Below are 19,314 nucleotides of genomic sequence, written 5' to 3' on the forward strand. Positions count from 1 at the left end.
GACAGTGGGGTGTTTTCTTGAGCGATCTATTCAGCCACAGGCCTTATCATAACTGCATGTCGTCATTCTCTGCTTGTGAAGGAGGCTTCCAGTCACACAAGGCCTTGTTCTCTGGATCCAAGAGGGCAGATCAGTGAGACACTCTGGCCAATTTAGGCCCAAGCAAATGTGTTTTATCTACTATGTCTACATCTTCAGAATAGTGAAGTTTCACGTATTCAGATCATCTTATAAAAGGAAAGCAACATCCAAAATTCAGACATCCAAGGTGAATACCTATCAATAAAGCTTTCAGTTCTTGTGCAATAAAGTGATGGTCAACTGGTATAGTTTAGGCCCCTTCCCAAGGTACTACTCAGTATGAATCTACCCCAAGCTATTGTTTGCATATTAATTTTTAAAGACCTTGAATTTTGTAACAGGCTGTCCCTCCTTGCAACCTTCCTCCCTCCCCTCTTCCTCTAAGCACAGGCCCTGCACTCCTGGGGACCACTCACCATGGCATCACAAATCAGGTTGCCCATGTTGCATTCCTTAAAGCGGCATGACTGAGTGGAGCCATCCAGATAGACAATTGTTTTCCCTAATTCCTGAGTAGAAAAATTGTCTAATTTTATCCTCCATTTGTTAATGTCTGCTTTTATGCTTGGATCTAGAAAAAAGTAAAACAGAAGAAAACAAAACAAAAAACAAAAAAATCAGGTTGCCATTAAGGCAGATCTCACCCTGGCCTAAATTTTGGAGAAGGAATCAAAGATCATTTAGCTTACCTGTTGTGACTATACATTTCTTTACCCTATTTGTCTACATTTTCGTTTTGACTATAAAATTTCCTCAGAAAATTCTGTTCCTTGGTAATAAGACTAGGAATGGATCTGAACTTAAAGATGCACTGAGTATCCTAACATCAACTCATCACACCTGAATGAGCACCTGTGGACCCACTTGGGATAGCATTGCGGGGGGGGGGGGCGTGGGGAAGACTGGGGATGATGAAAGGTCCCCAGGGCAGGTCTACAGGGCCTTCTGAGGTTCTGCTGTGCAGTCCCGGCCTCTCCCTCTGGCTGTTGAGATGGTCTGTGCTGTGAGCACAGGCTCTGCAGGGCACCCCACTGCCCATCTCTCCCTGGTCCAATCATGGTGAGAGAGGCCCAGGGCTGTGGTCATGTACACCACATGTAAACAGGTGACATAAGATGTATTTTATTCTGAGTCCCAGACAAAAAAGTAAAAAAGACACTCCCTCATGTGATAAAGAAACAGAAGCCCACTGAGACTGGGCAACTTGCCGTGGGCACACTGCTTGTGGTGGGGCTTTGAACCCCTTTGCAGCTCTCCTCTGGACATGAGCTGAGTGGCTTTTCCATGCCTGGACAAAGCTTGAAAAGACACAAGAGGCAGTGACACGGTGTCTGATGCTGAGAGGAACTGGGAAAGCAAATGGGATATTGGGCATTGGAGTGTATTTTCAATCTTCTTATCCATGAAGAGGGCAAACTTAAGAGAGAATTCTATTCTTTAAAGGTGTTACAGCCTTGCCCTGAAACATTAACAACAAGAACAAAGTTCAGCCATCATTTACCCACCTTCCACAATGCTGCTGTTGAGAAGAATGGGATTTCCATGCGAAGCGATGACATTTCCTTTTTCATCAAACTCAACCTTCAAATAGCCTAAGTATTTGCCAAAAGCATAAGCCTGGACCACAGGAACCTTCCGCCCATCATCGGACGTGACTATGAATGGGTACTTCCCAGCTGGCACCTCTTTGGAAGGTGGAGTGCCTAAAACAGAAGAGCCAAAGCTGATCAAATCAGCCCTTGTACACAGCTTGGCTGCAGGCCAGCAGGCCACAGGCCAGATGACAGGGAATTCTGAATTGATGATGTGCTAGCTGCTGCCCCACATAGCTTGTCTTTCAGAGCTGCGCTCAGACATCTGCCCATTTCCGAAGGCCCTTTTGGCACATGAATCCTTCCATTTTCAACTCAGCAAGTGTTTGGTAAGCTCTTCCCACATCTATGGTCCTGCGCCTGGTACAGTGGGGGACACAAAAACGCGGTGGGGCCAAGATTATCCTACCTCTATCCTGACTCAGGCTCAATTCTCAATAGCTGGGTAGAATAGCCAAGCCACTTCACTTCCCTGTATTTCAGTTTCCTGACCTGTAAAATGGGCGAAATAATGATGCTTACTTCACAGGGTGGTCTAAACTTCCTAGCACAGTGCCTGGCACACAGTAGATAATAAATGTGTATTTCCTTCCCTTATGAGGTGATGACAACCTCTAGAAACCCTAGACGTACAATCTAGAGCTTAGGATCCTTAGTGGAACATGAGTAGAAACAACTGAGCCTGTCCTCAGGTTTTGCTGCTAAAATTGGAATTCCTTTAGGTGCTTTTCAGAAGAGCCACGTTCACCCTGGCAGTCAACTGGCACGCACACTACTCATCCAGCCAGACCTCATACAGGCTAGATTCTGCCGACTTCTGTCTCAAAGGGGTCCCCTGGGGACAGCCTGGGAGCCAACTCAGACCCAGAGGCTGAGGGGCCTTCCCCCACCACTGCCTCCTGGACACACGCTTGCACAAGGGTGGGGAGCCCTGCCGTATGGGGCACAGGCCCTGGCTTCTAAGCACTTGGCATGTTTCTGTAAGTGCAACGCTCCTTCAGGCACACTGCAGTTCGCATCTTACCTCCAGAGAGCTAATGACCCAGTTTGGCTGTTTTGAATCACAGATTCAAATAGGTTGCTCAGTCGCTTGAGCGTCTGACTTTGGCTCTGGTTATGATCCCATGGGTTCATGGGTTTGAGCCCTGCACTGGACTTGCTGCTGTCAGTGCAGAGTCTGCTTTGGATCCTCTCTCCCCTCTGCCCCTCCTCCGCTCTCTCTCACACACTCTCTCCTCAAAAATAAACAAACATAAAAAAAAACCCAGATACCCTTGACCCATTACTCTTTCTACTCACCCTCCAAACACCCTGACCAGTCCTTCCTATTAGAGGTTTACAGAGGGGCCAAGAAAACTTCAGCACATTTGTTACTCACATGGATTGGTTATGAGAGCTGGCCCAGAGCCAGGCTGTGCACTAGATCTCATTTAATCTTCTAAGCATTCCATGAGGCAGGTTCTATTACTGTCTCCACTTTACAGATGAGAACGTTGATTGTCATAGGCAATGTGCCCAAAGTCACACTGGTACATGCGTTATGTGCAGTATGGCTGGTATGTGAAGAAGAGCAGACTGAAAGCGGGGGTGAAACTGGAGCTTCTGTTCTCTCCACTGCCCAACACAGCCTATGCTTGCTTGTCTCACAATGCCTGAAAGAGTCGGTTGCCAAAGGTCGCTCACTAAATCCAGTGCTGCACCTTTCCACCCCAAGCTGTTTCTGGGTTTCTCTTTTCACCTAAGACAAGCTGGGGTGGATGTCATGAAAACCTCACTCCTTCTCTGGTCCTATAGAGCAGCCCCCATTCCAGCCTAATACCAAAGAGCAGAAGTGCAGCAAATACCAGCACCTCAGAAGCAGGAAACAGCTGTTGCCCACTTTAGTTTCCCATTTTCTTGCTCCCTCTGGAAAAAAAAGAAAAAAGAAAAAAGAAAAAAGACCAAAGTTTTGGAACTTGACTCTTACAAAAGCACCTGACTGGAGGCCCCGTGCAGGGCTTGCCCCATCTCCACCTGTGGTGTACAATCTCATGGGTGACTGGCAGGTGTCAGCCCTAACAGTTATAGATGATCTCACGCGTTGCAGAGGAGCAGGGAAGGTTAACACAGTCATCATCCTCATTCTTCTCTGCACTGGTTCTTATTTGGGCAATCCTGGAGCCTGGACCAGGGCTGGTGTGGTAGCCCCTTCTCACCTTCTCACCTGGGGAAGGTTAGAGACAGTAGTTCCTCCTATGAACCCAGAGATGCAAGTGCAATTGGGAGGTGCAGTTCCCAACACGTCCACGAGATGGCAGAGAACACTTCGTCCAGGAGGAAAAGGCACTGTCTGTTTTAGAAACGACTGGGGCAGTTTCCTGGACACCCCAGAGAAGGGCAAGCCTGTTGTTTTTTGTTTTTTTTTTAGCCTTTCTTATTCTGCCTCACAAAGACATAATCAAACTTGAAATGAGTGTAACAGGATTTCGAGGATACAGTCAAATGCCTCATCAAATCAGCATGCACTCTACAAATAGGAGCTACTAACCCCAACTCCAGTCTGACAGGGGACATTCTCCGGTTCTGAAAGGCCTTGATGTTCCTTTTGTTAGAACATAAGACATATCATCTGCTTCTTAAAGGGACTTAATCAGGAGCAAGGAGGATGCTTCCCAGAGGCTGAGGAAATAGCTGGTCCAGTTTGGCTTAGTCTCTGCCTCCTCCACAGCTGAATGTTCTCTGCGTCTCTGCAGAGTTAGTGGCTGTTAGAAAACCACTAACAGAGAAAGCCATCCAGGGCTTCACATTTTCCATACTATTCTATTCAGCCAAAGATGCTCATGCCCAAAATATTATTTCCGCACAGAGCCACATGTCTGTCTTTAGAAACCCAATTTGTCATCTTGGCAGGAGAGACATTATTCACCAGAACTCCATTCCAGCCATCTAGTAAGTAAATAATTTGGGAACCAAACATGGAGAAGCCAAGGAATTGTGGGCTGACATTTAGAGTTGGTAAATGGGGCATTTCCTAGAATAGCGTGAACGTCTGACGGAACCCACCAGGGTTCTGCCCTGGGGGCCTTGGCCACAGCAGCTCCTCAGGAATGTGACAGTTCTAATTACAGGCCTGGGCAACTGCCCTGCCAGTAGGCAGAAGGGGCCAAGATGATGGATCATGTGACAGAGGTGCCAAGAAGCAGGCCTTTGACATGGTTTTCAGTTGGTTAAATATAGTATAGAATGTTTCAAGGCAGTCCTTGGTACAATTTTATCGTGTATGGGACCAGTTTAAGAACTTCTGTGCTTCCTATGTGGTACATATATGCAACACAATATTAGCCATAAAAAAAGGATGAGGTCTTGCCATTTGCAATAACATGGATGAATCTAGAGGGTATTGTGCTAAGAAAAATAAGTTGGACTGAGAAATACCACGATTTCACTCATATGTGTAATCTAAAAAACAAATAAATTAACAAAAAGCAAAATCGGACCTATAAATATAGGGAAAAAAACTGATGGTTGCCAGTGGGGAGGAGTGCAGGGGTTGGGCATAATGGGTGAAGGGGAGTGGGAGACACAGGCTTCTGATTATGACATGAATAAGGCACAGGAATAAAACGCACAGCATAGGGAATATAATCAATGATATGATAATAGCCTCATATGGTGACAGAGGGTAGCTACAACTTGTGGTGAGCACAGTGTAATGTATAGAGATGCTGAATCACTATGCTGTGTACTGAAATTAACACAATACTTCCATACTTCCTATGAAAGGACTAGATAAAAGTAATTAGTAATTAGCATATTTCACACCATTGCTTCTAAGGGAGAGTCTCTTTTTTAACTTACTTGGAAGTGCTTGGTCTGTCTACTTCTCTACCTCTCCTCAGGCAAGCCACACTCCTGGTCAGCATTATCTTGTACCTGGGTTACTGCAATGGCCTCCTAACTGGTCTGTATGCCTCTTCTTTGCCTCTTTTTTTAAAAAAAATTTTAATGTTACTTTATTTTTGAGGAAGAGAGAGACAGAGTGTGAGTGGGGGAGAGGCAGAGAGAGAGGGAGACACAATCTGAAGCAGGCTGCAAGCTCTCAGCCATCAGCACAGAGCCCGACGCAGGGCTTGACCTCACAGACCACGAGATCCTGACCTGAGCCGAAGTCAGACGCTTAACCAGCTGAGTCACCCAGGCGCCCCTTTGCCTCTTTCTAATCCAGTTTCCACACAGCAGCCTGAGTGAGGTTTCTAAAACATAAATACGATCATGTGTTCCCTGGTTTAAAATATCTCTTACTGTCGTAGGAAAAACAGGACAATTTTTGACAAGAATATCATAACCTACGTGATGTGGCCCTTTCTTGCCTTGCCAGCTTCATCTAGACTGACCACCCTCTGCATCAGCAGTCTCGGCTTCTCTCACTCCCAAGCCACACCTGCCTCCAAAGCCTTGGACTATGGGTTGCCACCTGGAGCCAAAGGCCTACATGTGCATTTGTGACATTTTGCTTCAGTTTAGTCTTCTGTAAAATGGGGAAAATAACAATACCAGCCTCCATGCTTGCTGGGTGGGTTACAGAAGTTAATGCAGTGAGGAAAGCCTAAGTTGGTAAATGCTCCATAAAGATGAGTGATCATTATTTACCAACTTTAGCTCCTGGATGTCTTTCTGATCTCAGCCCAAATGTCAGCTTTTCAGGAGAACACTGTGTGACGATCCCCCAGCGTTGGTCAGGTTTTCCTATAGATGCTCTCACAGCATCTGGAACTTCTCCCTTCATGGCATGCTTTGTAATTATATATGATAAGGTTGATTTGTTTGCATACTTAAAAAAATCTGATCAGGGTCGATATCCCTTATAAGACAAGTTCCAGGAAAACAGGGGCTGCCGTGTCTCCTGGGTTTGCCCAGCATACAGCAGGCATTCAATAAATGTTTGCTAAATGACTAAGCTTAAGTAGGTTAGCCAACACTTTCCCATGGATCAGACAAGACTTCTATGCTTTCCCTGTAGTGGCATCCATATGCCCGAGGGGGCAGGGTCTGAGTGCCCACCCCTTCCAACTCCTTTCAATTCAATTTTCTCAACTAATGAGCTGGGTGGGGCTTGTAAAGCAGAACCAGGGCTGGGATTCAAGAGAATGGGTTTTGGTGCTAGCTCTCTTTCAGTGTGGTTTCATGACCTTGACGCAGACATTCAGCTTAAATTGGGGGCCTAAATTTATCTCCTAAATGTGTAAAACAAGAGATTTGGGTGTGTTCCAGTGGCTAATTTGGTTGAGTGGCTGACCTCGGCTCAGGTCATGATCTCACAGTTCGTGAGTTCGAGCCCCACGTCGGGCTCTGTGCTGACAGTCCAGAGCCTGCAGCCTGCTTAGGATTCTGTGTCTCCCTCTCTCTGCCCCTCCTCCACTCATGCTCTCTTTCTCTCAAAATAAATAAACATTTAAAAAAAATAAAACAAGAGATTCAACTTTTTTTTTTTTTTTTTTTTTTTTAGAAACTAGATCTCCTGCATGCAGGAAATCTTGGGGCAATGTGAGCCATAAAACAGACTTCTCATAGTGCAGGCTGAGGTGTGCTGGGCGAGTCCAGCTTCAGGCTCCTGGCCATGGGTGCTCTTCAGGGCACAGTTTGGAGACTACTGCCCGACATGCCCTTGGTGCCCAGCTAGTCAGGCCTGCTGCTCCATCCCCGGCCTCTGGTGTAGCTACACCAAGCAGCTTTAAGAATTTAAGACCAAAGGCTCTCTCCTGTTTTCCCAGCCAAGAGGTCTTTGGCAACCAGAGGGGTGAATCACAGTGTCCTTGGCTACCTCTGTATCCAACCGTGACACCATGACACTTTAGCTGTCATGTTTCCTTAAGGGAACTCAGTGAGCCACGTAATATTCTCCATATCTGGATGGTGTCCAGATTTACTGCTCAAATACTCACTCTTGGACATTCAGTGATGACTGGGAGGTCTGAAAGAGATGATGAGTCATGGAGCCGTACCCAGAGTGGGCACAAAACCCTCATGAAATCCAGTCCAGGCTGTTGGCCTGAACCCAGTTCTGGCTGGTTGGAGCAAATAAGGGAGTCCTGTACAGTAGGCATGAAGTCACTACAAATTCATTCACTCATTCAACATTTACCAAGCTACAACAGGTATCCAGTGTTTTGGATCTCTACTGCTCTGCAGGGTCAGGCCCCAATGTCTTTGCTTTATCTCCATGAGGTCAGGAGACACTGCTTGATGGAGACAGAGTAGGGGAAGGAGTGATGCCCCAGCTGTCTGCCATGCTCTTCTCTTCCCAAGAGGATCCAGCTACACCTATGGCCTAGTAGCTTTCCAGGTACCAGACTTCCCATTCACTTTTTACATTATAGAACAGAGTTTTATATAACAAATTAAAAGTAAATCATAACCCTGTCTTATCACTATGGACTGTTAAAATGCAGAGTCCAAAGGAATGGGATGGGGAGAGAGAGAGACTGGTTCTCATCTTAACACGACCTTCTTGCAGTTTCATTTACTCACAGTGCTATTTTCAGAAGTAATAACTATATCTTGCATTTAGTTCCTTTGGAGAAAACATGTGGGAATAGCTCTCTTCCTTGCAGCTTTCAGATTCTGTAAGCCTAGTAGGCTGCACCCCTTCTCTTCATTCTGACATGAGAGCAGTCAGGTAATCTTGGGGTCAGCTCCAAGTGCACAATGATTGTACTCACAAGAACCTGGAATGACGTTCAACATTGCAGGGGGAGCAGTTCATGCACTGTTTTGGTCATGCCTCATTTAAAGCTGAGTTTTAAAAAATATGGGCTAGCTACAGTACAATGAAGTTAATTTAATAGGTGGTAACCAGCATTAAAAAAAATTAAATAACAGGGGCGCCTGGGTGGCTCAGTCGGTTGAACCTCCGACTTTGGCTCAGGTCATGATCTCACAGTTCGTGAGTTTGAGCCCCGTGTCAGGCTCTGTGCTGACAGCTCCAAGCCTAGAGCCTGCTTCGGATTCTGTGTCTCCCTCTCTCTGCCCCTTCCCCACTCATGCTCTGTCTCTCTCTGTCTCTCAAAGATGAATAAATGTTAAAAAAAAATATTTTTTTAATTAAATAACAGAACAGAAAATATCAGGTGCAATCCAGATTTTTTGTGAAATTTTCTTTCAGGTGTGTGTGTGTATGTGTGTGTGTTGGGTTACGTGCATGGCAAGACGTAAAATTCCAAGGGATGTATTATTTTAACTATATTTTTATTTGCTTATCATATTTAACTTTAAGTTATGCTAGTTCCAAAAACAATTTAGAGGAATTTTTGTTTGTTTGTTTGTTTTTTCTAAGGCTGTGCAAATTTATTTAAACAAGCAAATATGCTTCATCCCCTACTGCATCCTGGAATTACCTTCAATTGTAAATTCATCCCTCAAAATGAAGAGTATTAAACTTGAATGTTTTCATGAGAACAAATTTAATCTGGCTAAGCAATCATGAAATGTGAAATAAATGACTAAGACTACAGAGGCAGTTTTCTTTCAGAGCCTGTAATTATCTACCTCAAGATTTATGTATAAACAAATTATGATATTTATGCCCAAATCTTTCTTTCATCCAGTCATTCATCAGCAACTAAATTCATCTACTTAGCAAAAGGCACATACTGTTTTGCAGTACTTTGTTGGCTGGAACGAAATTGCAGGGACAAAAGGACACAGACTGCAGCATTAATGGGAAGCCAGGCATGATCACTGAGCCTTTTCAGGCCCATCAGGGCACACTAATCGATGGCCACACATCAAGGCTGTGGATGATCAATTGGTGCTGTGGGATGGCACTGGGTAAGACGGTGTAAAGGCAAATCATGAGGAACATGGAAATGACTTTAGCATCTAAAGGAGGGGTAGATTCCTTTGCTTGTTTATGCACTGTTTTGGTCATGCTTGATTTGGAGCTGAGTTTTTCAAAATATGGGCCAGCTACCATATGAGGAAATTAATTTAATGGGTGGTAACTGACACTTAAAAAAAATGAAACAGTGGGGCGCCTGGGTGGCTCAGTCGGTTAAGCGTCCGACTTCAGCTCAGGTCACGATCTCGCAGTCCGTGAGTTCGAGCCCCGCGTCGGGCTCTGGGCTGATGGCTCAGAGCCTGGAGCCTGCTTCCGATTCTGTGTCTCCCTCTCTCTCTGCCCCTCCCCGTTCATGCTCTGTCTCTCTCGGTCTCAAAAATAAATAAACGTTTAAAAAAAAAAATGAAACAGTAGTACAGAAAATATCAGAGTGCATTCCAGGTTCTTCGTGAAAGTTTTCTTTTTGTGTGTGTGTATATGTGTGTGTGTGTTTGTGAGCGTGTGTGTTTGTGGCATCATGTACAATGCCTTTCTTAGTATGGTTCGAAGCTGGAACAGTCTGAAACACTATCCCACAGGACGAAGGGGGTGGAGGCAGACATCTAGGTCCAGCTGTGTGTCTTGTGTTTTTTTGACATTGCCTCAGAGAAAAGCTAAGAAAAGGCACCAAGGGAGGGTTTTTCACAGATCTCATCCACAGAATTGGGACATAACTGAAATAAGGACAGCTCAAATACTAGGCCTTGTCCTGAGGGGCCTCAGCCACCTGTTCATGACATAGGTCAAGTCATGATGACCTTTTATAATAGGGTTGTTTCCATCCTCACTCTGCAGATGAGGAGATCACACAGAGACAGGATCCCGCCACCACTCAGTGGCACAGCCAGCATGACCCCAGAGTCTTCACTTCTACCCAGTGGTGCCCCATGACTTACTCCGATGGGATTTTCCCTGGTCTGGTGCTCTCAGCCCATCTAACTCCCCTGGAGTTACTTAAATGGCTCCCAGATGTTTGACTGCGACACTGCTCACACTAAGAAATTCACATCACCACCAGTGCCCGCCACTGTTCTTGTCACACTTATGTCCTGCGTGCTATGCACTTGGGAGCTAGCTGTCCTCACCATCTCACATACATCTTTTGCCATGAAACAATGTATGTTCATATGAATAATGTTAAATGCCTAACCTATTTTAGTCTAGTCTGTTAAAAAATTTTTAACCCACTAATTTATATCACAACCATTAATGGATGTAATCCAGTTTGAAATTTTTCTCTAGCCTATGTCTACCAAGAGATAAAATACTTACAAAGGAACTGAATTAGTAAGGAATCAATTATGTAGATACCAGCATTCTTTACTTTTATTTGAGAGAGAGAGAGAGAGAGAGAGAGAGAGTAAGCAGGGGAGACGGGCAGAGGAAGTAAGAGAGAGACTATTAATCTTGGGGCTTAATCCCACGACTTGGGATCAGGACCTAAGCCAAAACCAAGAGTCAACCGACTGAGCCACCCAGGCACCCTCAGCATTATATGAAGTAGGTCCCCAGTGTCACCATTTTGATTGGTATATTTTCACTGCTGGGCAGTCTCAATACCACTGCATGCCAGAACACAGCTATTTACACTTTATGAAGTGCCTTCCCAGGAGCACACACACCACCTCACGTCATTTTCACAACAATGTGGCACTTTGAGTATTATCTCCATTTTGAAACAAAGCTAACAGGTTCAGAGAGGGTGTGACCTGCTCAAGGTCTCTGACGTGAGTCAGGAAGGAAGACTTCTGACCCTATGTTGTGTTTCTTTCTTTTCATAATTTGTGTTTCTTTGGCTGATTGCAAAAGCAACATGCATTCGTTGTTTGAAAATAATTGGAAGTGCGAAGAAGAAAGTAAAAATTACCTGTATGCTCTTTTTAGTGATAACCCCTTTTTTAACATTTTTGGGTACTTTTTTTTTTTTGTACTGTTCAGGGTATTTTTTATTTTTAATCTTTTAAAAATAGGATCACCTTAGATAGCCCACACAGAGACGGCCAAAGCAGCAATCTCTTCAAGGAGAGGGTTGTGCCCCACCAAAGCCTGCTTTTGCACTGCTGATAAAAGTCAGTTACCAGCCAAGCCCTCCTCCTTCCCTTCTTCCTAATTCTTGAAAGTACTTCAACGCTCCAGGTAGTGGTGGTGGGCAGGGGGCATGGTAGGAAAGACTGACTGAGCTAGACTCAAAAGTTTTGGGACATTATAGGTTCCAAACAGAAGGAAAAAAAAGAGGTTTTCTAACTAAAACTACCTAACACTAAGGAGAGAGAGAAGGAGGGAGTGGGGGGGAGGGCGGGGGGAGTGCATGCCTTCAAGAGCAACAGTACCTATTGCTTCCAGGACGCTCATAGTCCTAAGTCCCGGTACACAGTAGTAAAGTTAGGACTGGAACCCAGAGTTCCAGCTCCTGCTCGTGAACTTACAAATCAAATCCTGTCACCTTGATCTATGAAGGCCTTATTTATTTTGTTTATGCTTAAAATTTTTTATATGACATGTTGCTTTTTGATATAAACTGACTTTTGGCTGGGGCCTCACAGTAATGTTTTGATTTTACATGTATATTTTATTTTTTTAATTTTTTTATATGTTTGTTTTTGAAAGAGAGAGAGAAACAGAGTGTGAGCAGGGGAGGGGCAGAGAGAGGGAGACACAGAATCCAAAACAGGCTCCAGGCTCTGAGCTGTCGGCACAGAGCCCAGATGCGGGGCTCGAACCCACGAACCATGAGATCATTACCTGAGCTGAAGTTGGACAGTTAACTGACTGAGCCACGCAGGCGCCCCTACATGTATATTTTATGCATATATTTTATATATATTTATAATATACATAAATAAATGAGAGCTGACATAATCATTAAACCAATAAATTATTGTTAGGAATGTCTCTGAATAAGATTTACAAGTTACTATGTATGTGTATTATACATCTATTACAGGGGCGCCTGGGTGGCGCAGTCGGTTGAGCGTCCGACTTCAGCCAGGTCACGATCTCGTGGTCCGTGAGTTCGAGCCCCGCGTCAGGCTCTGGGCTGATGGCTCAGAGCCTGGAGCCTGTTTCCGATTCTGTGTCTCCCTCTCTCTCTGCCCCTCCCCTGTTCATGCTCTGTCTCTCTCTGTCCCAAAAATAAATAAAAGTTGAAAAAAAAATTATACATCTATTACATATCATAGAAATATACATAATATATATTATATGTTAAATTGTAGTAAAAATAATAATAACAGTTACAAAGACAAAGACACAAAGTAAGTTATCTGGACATTGTGGCCAGTGTAATCCTTCTGAAACAATTACCTGTATAAAGAAATGTATTGGAGTGTCCTCCTACCACGATGTCCACGCCCTTCACTTTCTGAGCGATGAGTTTATCCATTTCAAAACCAGAGTGTCCCAGTGCAATAATTTTGTTCACATTTAGAGTTTTTAGTTTATCTACTTCAGGTTGCAATGCGGTGATTTCATCTTCAAATACTAAATTCCCTCCTAAGGAACAAGATAAGTAAAATGCACATTTATTAATAATTTTTATTATATTACTTATTACACATACTAACACATAGAGTCAAATCACCTTAATCTACCGAAGCTCTTAAATTACTGAAACGAAAACATATTTATAAGTTAAATATAAAATCCCTAAAATGCCAATAAAAATTCGCATCATAATCTTCAGTTACATTCACTTGATGTTGTATTAGTTTAAGGTTGTGAATGATACCATGTTGCTCTAATTCAATCTCAAGCTATGAGGAGGCTTCAGATCTGGAAGCCTATCTATTTTTTAAAAATCTGTTTTTGCCTGAGCACATCAGCATGTTGTGCTATGCATGTCATGCATGTTGTTATGGTGTTGACACAGCTTAAATGTATACAGTGCTGTGTGTTGGTTCTATCTCAATAAAACTGAGTGGGGGGTGGGTGGGGAGGAACCTAGAGTACCTCTAAGGCTTTGTTTGCAAGTTCAGGATAATCTGTCTTCAAACTTAAAACTCTGCTGGCAACTAGTCCTTGAATGCCAAGCTTAACACACCAGTTGACAACTGTCTTGTTCATTTGGTAAGGTCGACACTAGAGCAGTACTGAGCTCTGCATTAGACAGGGTCTCAGTCACACATTGCTGGCACTCGGCTGTGGACATTCTTCTCTGGCCACTTACTCCCCCTTGTAGTAGTAAAGGGAGCTTGCGCCCATGGGACAGACTGGTGAGTGTGGGTGTGACTGTGCAGACCCACACCCTGAAAATTAGCAACTCACAGATGTGCCGTTGGACTCGTGGTGCTGTCACTGACACACAGGTGACATTTAAACATCAGGAGTTGTAACAGCTCTGCCACCATTGTCTGCCATGAAAACATCAAGAATAATCTGCTTCTTGCTGATTACTCCAAGAAGTCCAGGGCTCCCTGGTCACTCCTCAGTGCCATGTCACTTTCTCTGTGAGTTCCCTGAGCCTCCCTTTAAATTGACAAGGTATGTCCTCCTCCATGCCTCACTTGCTGTTCCCCTACTGTTTAGTACTTAGCACCTTCTGACACACCAAATATCTTACTCATTTATTTGCCCACTAAACCTGTAAACTCCAGTAGGCAGGGATTTTTTTTTTTTTTTTTTTTTTTTGTCAGCAGCCCTGGTGCCTACACACAGGCACTCAGACGAAAGAAAAAGAAAAGAAGAGAAAAGAAAAAGAAAAGAAAAGAAAAAAAAGAGAAAGAAGGAAGGAAGGCAGAGAAAGAAAGAAAGAAAGAGAAAGAGGAAGGAAGGAAGGAAGGAAGGAAGGAAGGAAGGAAGGAAGGAAGGAAGGAAGGAAGGGAAAGAAAGAAAGAAAGAAAGAAAGAAAGAAAGAAAGAAAGAAAGAAAGAAAGAATAAATATTGAGACCTTCTGAGAACACTACCATTCCCTGCTTTAGTTTAGCTGTAACTAGTCTTTGGACAAAGTTCAGAGAAATGCCTCTGAGAACAAAGGAATGTATTCTCCTAACGTGTCAGGAGCCTCTTGGGATCAGTCATCACACGTATACAAAAGCATGGGATATGTTTCAGGATATCTTGAAGGGGGTTGTAGGAATTCCATTACCTAGCTAAAATAAATTAAATGTGCTAGAAATACCAGTTATACCTGTGGGTACGTAGGCAGCAGGACTGGAGGGATGGGGTTGGATCAGGGGCCAGAGATCTGTAGGAAGAACCCATGCACTGGGCCTGTGGTCTTGGTAGAAAGAAAGTGTCCCTAGAAATACTGTTCTATCCCCCACACCCCCATCCCAGTGCTGGGATCAGTCCCGACACAATTCAGCCTTTCTCTCCTGGGTGCTGTGATGACAGCATCATCCCTTCAGATCCCCCTTCTGTTACAACCTAGTAAAGGGCTAATATGGGGTGCTATCAGAACCCCAGCAAAGGGGGACTTATTTCTGGAGCCCCTGTGTCTCTCCACCAACAACCTCTCCTTTCTTACTGGCGACTATTCAAGAAGGGATAACCTTTTCTCCCCATCATGCCTGAACTCCTTGATCATTCAGGAGGCCCTACAATCCAGTCCTCACCCAGATTTTGCTTTCCCTGATTGGAACCTGTGTTCCAAGGAACTGAACTATGTGCTCCTTTGTGACTGTGGCCCCCACACTTCCCTGCTCTCATGTGTTCATTCTAGCAACATTTATTGAGAACTTCCCACATGCTGGGTATGATACAAAACATGGAGCAGTGAATGAGACAGATAAGGTCCCTGCCCTTGTGAGGCTTGCATCCTAGCATGCGACCTCACCGCTGGAATGCCCTTTGCCCCAGGATGCTTGTGTGCCCTTGAGGTGGCCAAGGAGGTTCTTCAAGTCTACAGGACCTCCAAGCTAGTCACTCACCCCCTGCTCCTAAAAGACGTTGCCCCACTCCCTGACTTCGTTCTTAGCTCTCTTATGGCATTTAATTACATTCTATTTTAAATGAACTCAAAAGCCAGCGGGTAGAATAGAAATTATAGAGACACATAATTAATTCAAATATTCAAGGCCACATCTTTATCCAAGGATCCTATGCTGGCCTCTCTACTAGGTTCTGGATGTTCACTGAGAAGAGACCCAGGCTCTGTCCTCAGCTGTTCAGGCCAGCACATGAAGCTGACAGTAAGAGACAAGTGTAATAAGGGGGAGAGGTGTTTGCTGTGGGAGCTGGGGACCCAGAGCAGGAGTGTCCAACCTGACAGGAACCAGGGGCAAGGGCAGCAAACACCGGGCCATGTCACCCCAGGCCTACTGACATTGTCAATTGTTCTGTTAGCAGTCATGCAGCCTGGTTCACTCTGCAATCTGCATATGCTCCTCTTTGCAGAAAACCCCTGGAAGGCCCGAACCACAGCAACCCCCTCAAACTGGGGGGAGGTCGGATCACCAACCAGAGTGGGAGGCAGAATGAAGCAGAGGAGCTGGGCAGGGTTCAGAGCAGCCTAAGACTGTCCAGGTCCCACTGGTGGGACCACACACTTCTTAGAAGAGCACTTCTGAAACACGTTGAGAGCCGGTGACTCATCATGTCCACAACTACCCCCGGGCTCCATAATGACCTCAAAAACACCTATTTATTGACTGTGTGTCACACAGTATGCAAAGGCTTAGTCACCTGTGGGACAGATGCCTACCTGCCACCTGGAGTGCCTGATAATCCCCACCTCCCCTACCAGCAGAGAGGAGAGAAGGCCTGTGCCTGCCCTGTCTCCAGGCTGGCTGTACAACCTTTCCCTCAGAGCAGAGCCATGCTGCTCAGGGCCAAGCAGGGCTGACCTTGTTGCTGTTTCCAATGGCTTGGACCTATTGTCACAACAATAATAAATATATCATTTTTTAATTGTTAAATGATAGTAAGCCCTTTATCAGTTAATTCTTTAAAAGAAATTTTTTTTTCAACGTTTATTTATTTATTTTTTGGGACAGAGAGAGACAGAGCATGAACGGGGGAGGGGCAGAGAGAGAAGGAGACACAGAATCGGAAACAGACTCCAGGCTCTGAGCCATCAGCCCAGCCCCTGACGCGGGGCTTGAACTCACGGACCGCAAGATCGTGACCTGGCTGAAGTCGGACGCTTAACCGACTGCGCCACCCAGGCGCCCCTAAGTTAATTCTTAATGAAAACCCCTTTAAAAGCAAAAGTGAATTACTGGGACCTTATGAAGATAAAAAGCTTCTGCACAGCAAAGGAAACAACCAACAAAACTAAAAGGCAACCAACGGAATGGGAAAAGATATTTGCAAATGACATATCGGACAAAGGGCTAGTATCTAAAATCTATAAAGAGCTCACCAAGCTCCACACCCGAAAAACAAATAACCCAGTGAAGAAATGGGCAGAAAACATGAATAGACACTTCTCTAAAGAAGACATCCGGATGGCCAACAGGCACATGAAAAGATGTTCAGCGTCGCTCCTTATCAGGGAAATACAAATCAAAACCACACTCAGGTATCACCTCACGCCAGTCAGAGTGGCCAAAATGAACAAATCAGGAGACTATAGATGCTGGAGAGGATGTGGAGAAACGGGAACCCTCTTGCACTGTTGGTGGGAATGCAAACTGGTGCAGCCGCTCTGAAAAGCAGTGTGGAGGTTCCTCAGAAAATTAAAAATAGACCTACCCTATGACCCAGCAACAGCACTGCTAGGAATTTATCCAAGGGATACAGGAGTACTGATGCATAGGGGCACTTGTACCCCAATGTTCATAGCAGCACTCTCAACAATAGCCAAATTATGGAAAGAGCCTAAATGTCCATCAACTGATGAATGGATAAAGAAATTGTGGTTTATATACACAATGGAATACTACGTGGCAATGAGAAAAAATGAAATATGGCCTTTTGTAGCAACGTGGATGGAACTGGAGAGTGTGATGCTAAGTGAAATAAGCCATACAGAGAAAGACAGATACCATATGGTTTCACTCTTATGAGAAAGTTAACAGGAACCCATGGGGAAGGGGAAGGAAAAAAAAAAAAAAAGAAGTTAGAATGGGAGAGAGCCAAAGCATAAGAGACTGTTAAAAACTGAGAACAAACTGAGGGTTGATGGGGGGTGGGAGGGAGGGGAGGGTGGGTGATGGGTATTGAGGAGGGCACCTTTTGGGATGAGCACTGGGTGTTGTATGGAAACCAATTTGTCAATAAATTTCATATAAAAAAAAAAAAAAAAGAAAACCCTTATTTCTGGATAATACCAGCTCCTAGTTTTCCTTCTCCTCTTTCTCTCTCTTTTTCTTTCTTTTTCTCCCTTCCTCCCTCCCTTCCTTCATTCCTTTCTTTTTTTTTTTTACACTATGTTCACCACAAGGTAGCTACCACCTATCACCACACAATGCTACTATAATACCACTAACTTCCCTATGCTGTATCTTTTATTTCTGTTAGTTTCCCCTTTTTTTTCTCCAAATATGGGAAGAAAATTGGTTTGCATAATTTAGAAAAAATATCATTTTTGTTCTTACTGCCAAAGTGTTTTGGTGAAAGTGTTCCTGTAAAAGTGGCTCAAAAATGTTTCTTTTTTATAAAATAACAATTTTTAAAAGTTTATTCATCTTGAGAGAAAGAGAGAGAATACATGAATAGGGTGGGGAGAGAAAGACAGAGAGAGGGAGAGAGAGAATTCCAAGCAGGGTCCATTGTCAGCACAGAGCCTGATGCAGGGCTTGAACTCATGAACCATGAGACCATGACCTCAGTGAAATCAAGAGTTGGACGCTTAACTGACCAAGCCACCCAGGTGCCCCCAAAATGTTTCTTGAATGATTTTAGGGTTATATGTGTATGTATGTACATATATAGATATATATACTATATGAAATATAGCATATATAAAATATATTTATATTAAGATATGTATACCATGAGACCTTTCAAGGATATGTATTTCTCAAAAAGCTGGATACAACAAAGTCATTAAAAAATAACAAAAAGGGAAAAAGGAGAGTTAAGTAGACATAATAATCATACTAGAAAAGGAAAGGTAAGGTAAATTGAGGTAACACCCTAGCTTTGGGCTCTCTGGCTCTGCAGGCAATAGGGCAGTGAATTATACAGCTTTTATTCTCTAGTAAGTAACTCTGTAATGTTTAGTACTGGATGTAAATGGCTTTCTTGTCCAATTTTGAATGCACTGAATTAAACAAAGATACTGTGTATGTCAACAAAGAAGTTCAGTGAACAAAACAGCAATGTCTATAAGAAGTAATTTAGAATAATGTGGAAGTCACCAGACTGGTTTTATCAATGTTAACCTAAGTACGCCATTTGCCCAACACAGCACTCTGTTCCTACTCTTGCCTACAGCCCATACAAATAATGCCAAGCTCTGATTTAGTACATCTATTTGCAAGCAACAAGTGCTATAAAAGTAGAAAATACCTGGATTTGAAAGATAAGGGGTTTCTTTTGAAGTATATCCAACAATTCCCACAACTTCATCCCCAACAGGAAGAATTTTATATGGCAAATAAAGTCCTGATATTTGAGATGCTAGTGGCCCCTTGGCTTTAATATTTGCACTCAGAATTGGAAACCTGGCCTCTTTGAGGAGTGGATCAATCAGTCCTTCTACGCCATTATCAAATTCGTGATTTCCCAGTGCCTAGTAGAAAGGGAAAAGAGAACAAGAATTAGGTACTCTGGAATTTCTGCAAAAACAAAAATATACTGTAAAGAATACTACATTAGCCCAGTGGCTCCCAAACCTGATAGGGTTCTAGGAGGCTGATGGCATGACCTCTGTCGTCCTCACAACAGGAGATTTTACTCAG

At 43.9% G+C, this 19,314-nt stretch overlaps 1 protein-coding gene across 2 annotated transcripts in view; it reads right to left on the reverse strand.

The window, feature by feature from the left end:
- NT5E (5'-nucleotidase ecto) overlaps positions 1-19,314 on the reverse strand; it is a 48,258-nt gene that overhangs the window by 8,923 nt on the left and 20,021 nt on the right. For both annotated transcript variants that reach the window (XM_027057313.2, XM_027057312.2), the window contains exons 2-5: positions 18,923-19,145; positions 12,832-13,020; positions 1,587-1,784; positions 498-652 (exon numbers count right to left, since the gene is read on the reverse strand). In XM_027057313.2, the coding sequence (XP_026913114.1) occupies positions 498-652; positions 1,587-1,784; positions 12,832-13,020; positions 18,923-19,145 (765 nt within the window). The remainder of the gene's footprint in view (positions 1-497; positions 653-1,586; positions 1,785-12,831; positions 13,021-18,922; positions 19,146-19,314) is intronic.

This window comes from Acinonyx jubatus, chromosome B2 (assembly GCF_027475565.1).
Source record: "Acinonyx jubatus isolate Ajub_Pintada_27869175 chromosome B2, VMU_Ajub_asm_v1.0, whole genome shotgun sequence".
Classification (NCBI taxonomy): Eukaryota; Metazoa; Chordata; class Mammalia; order Carnivora; family Felidae; genus Acinonyx; species Acinonyx jubatus.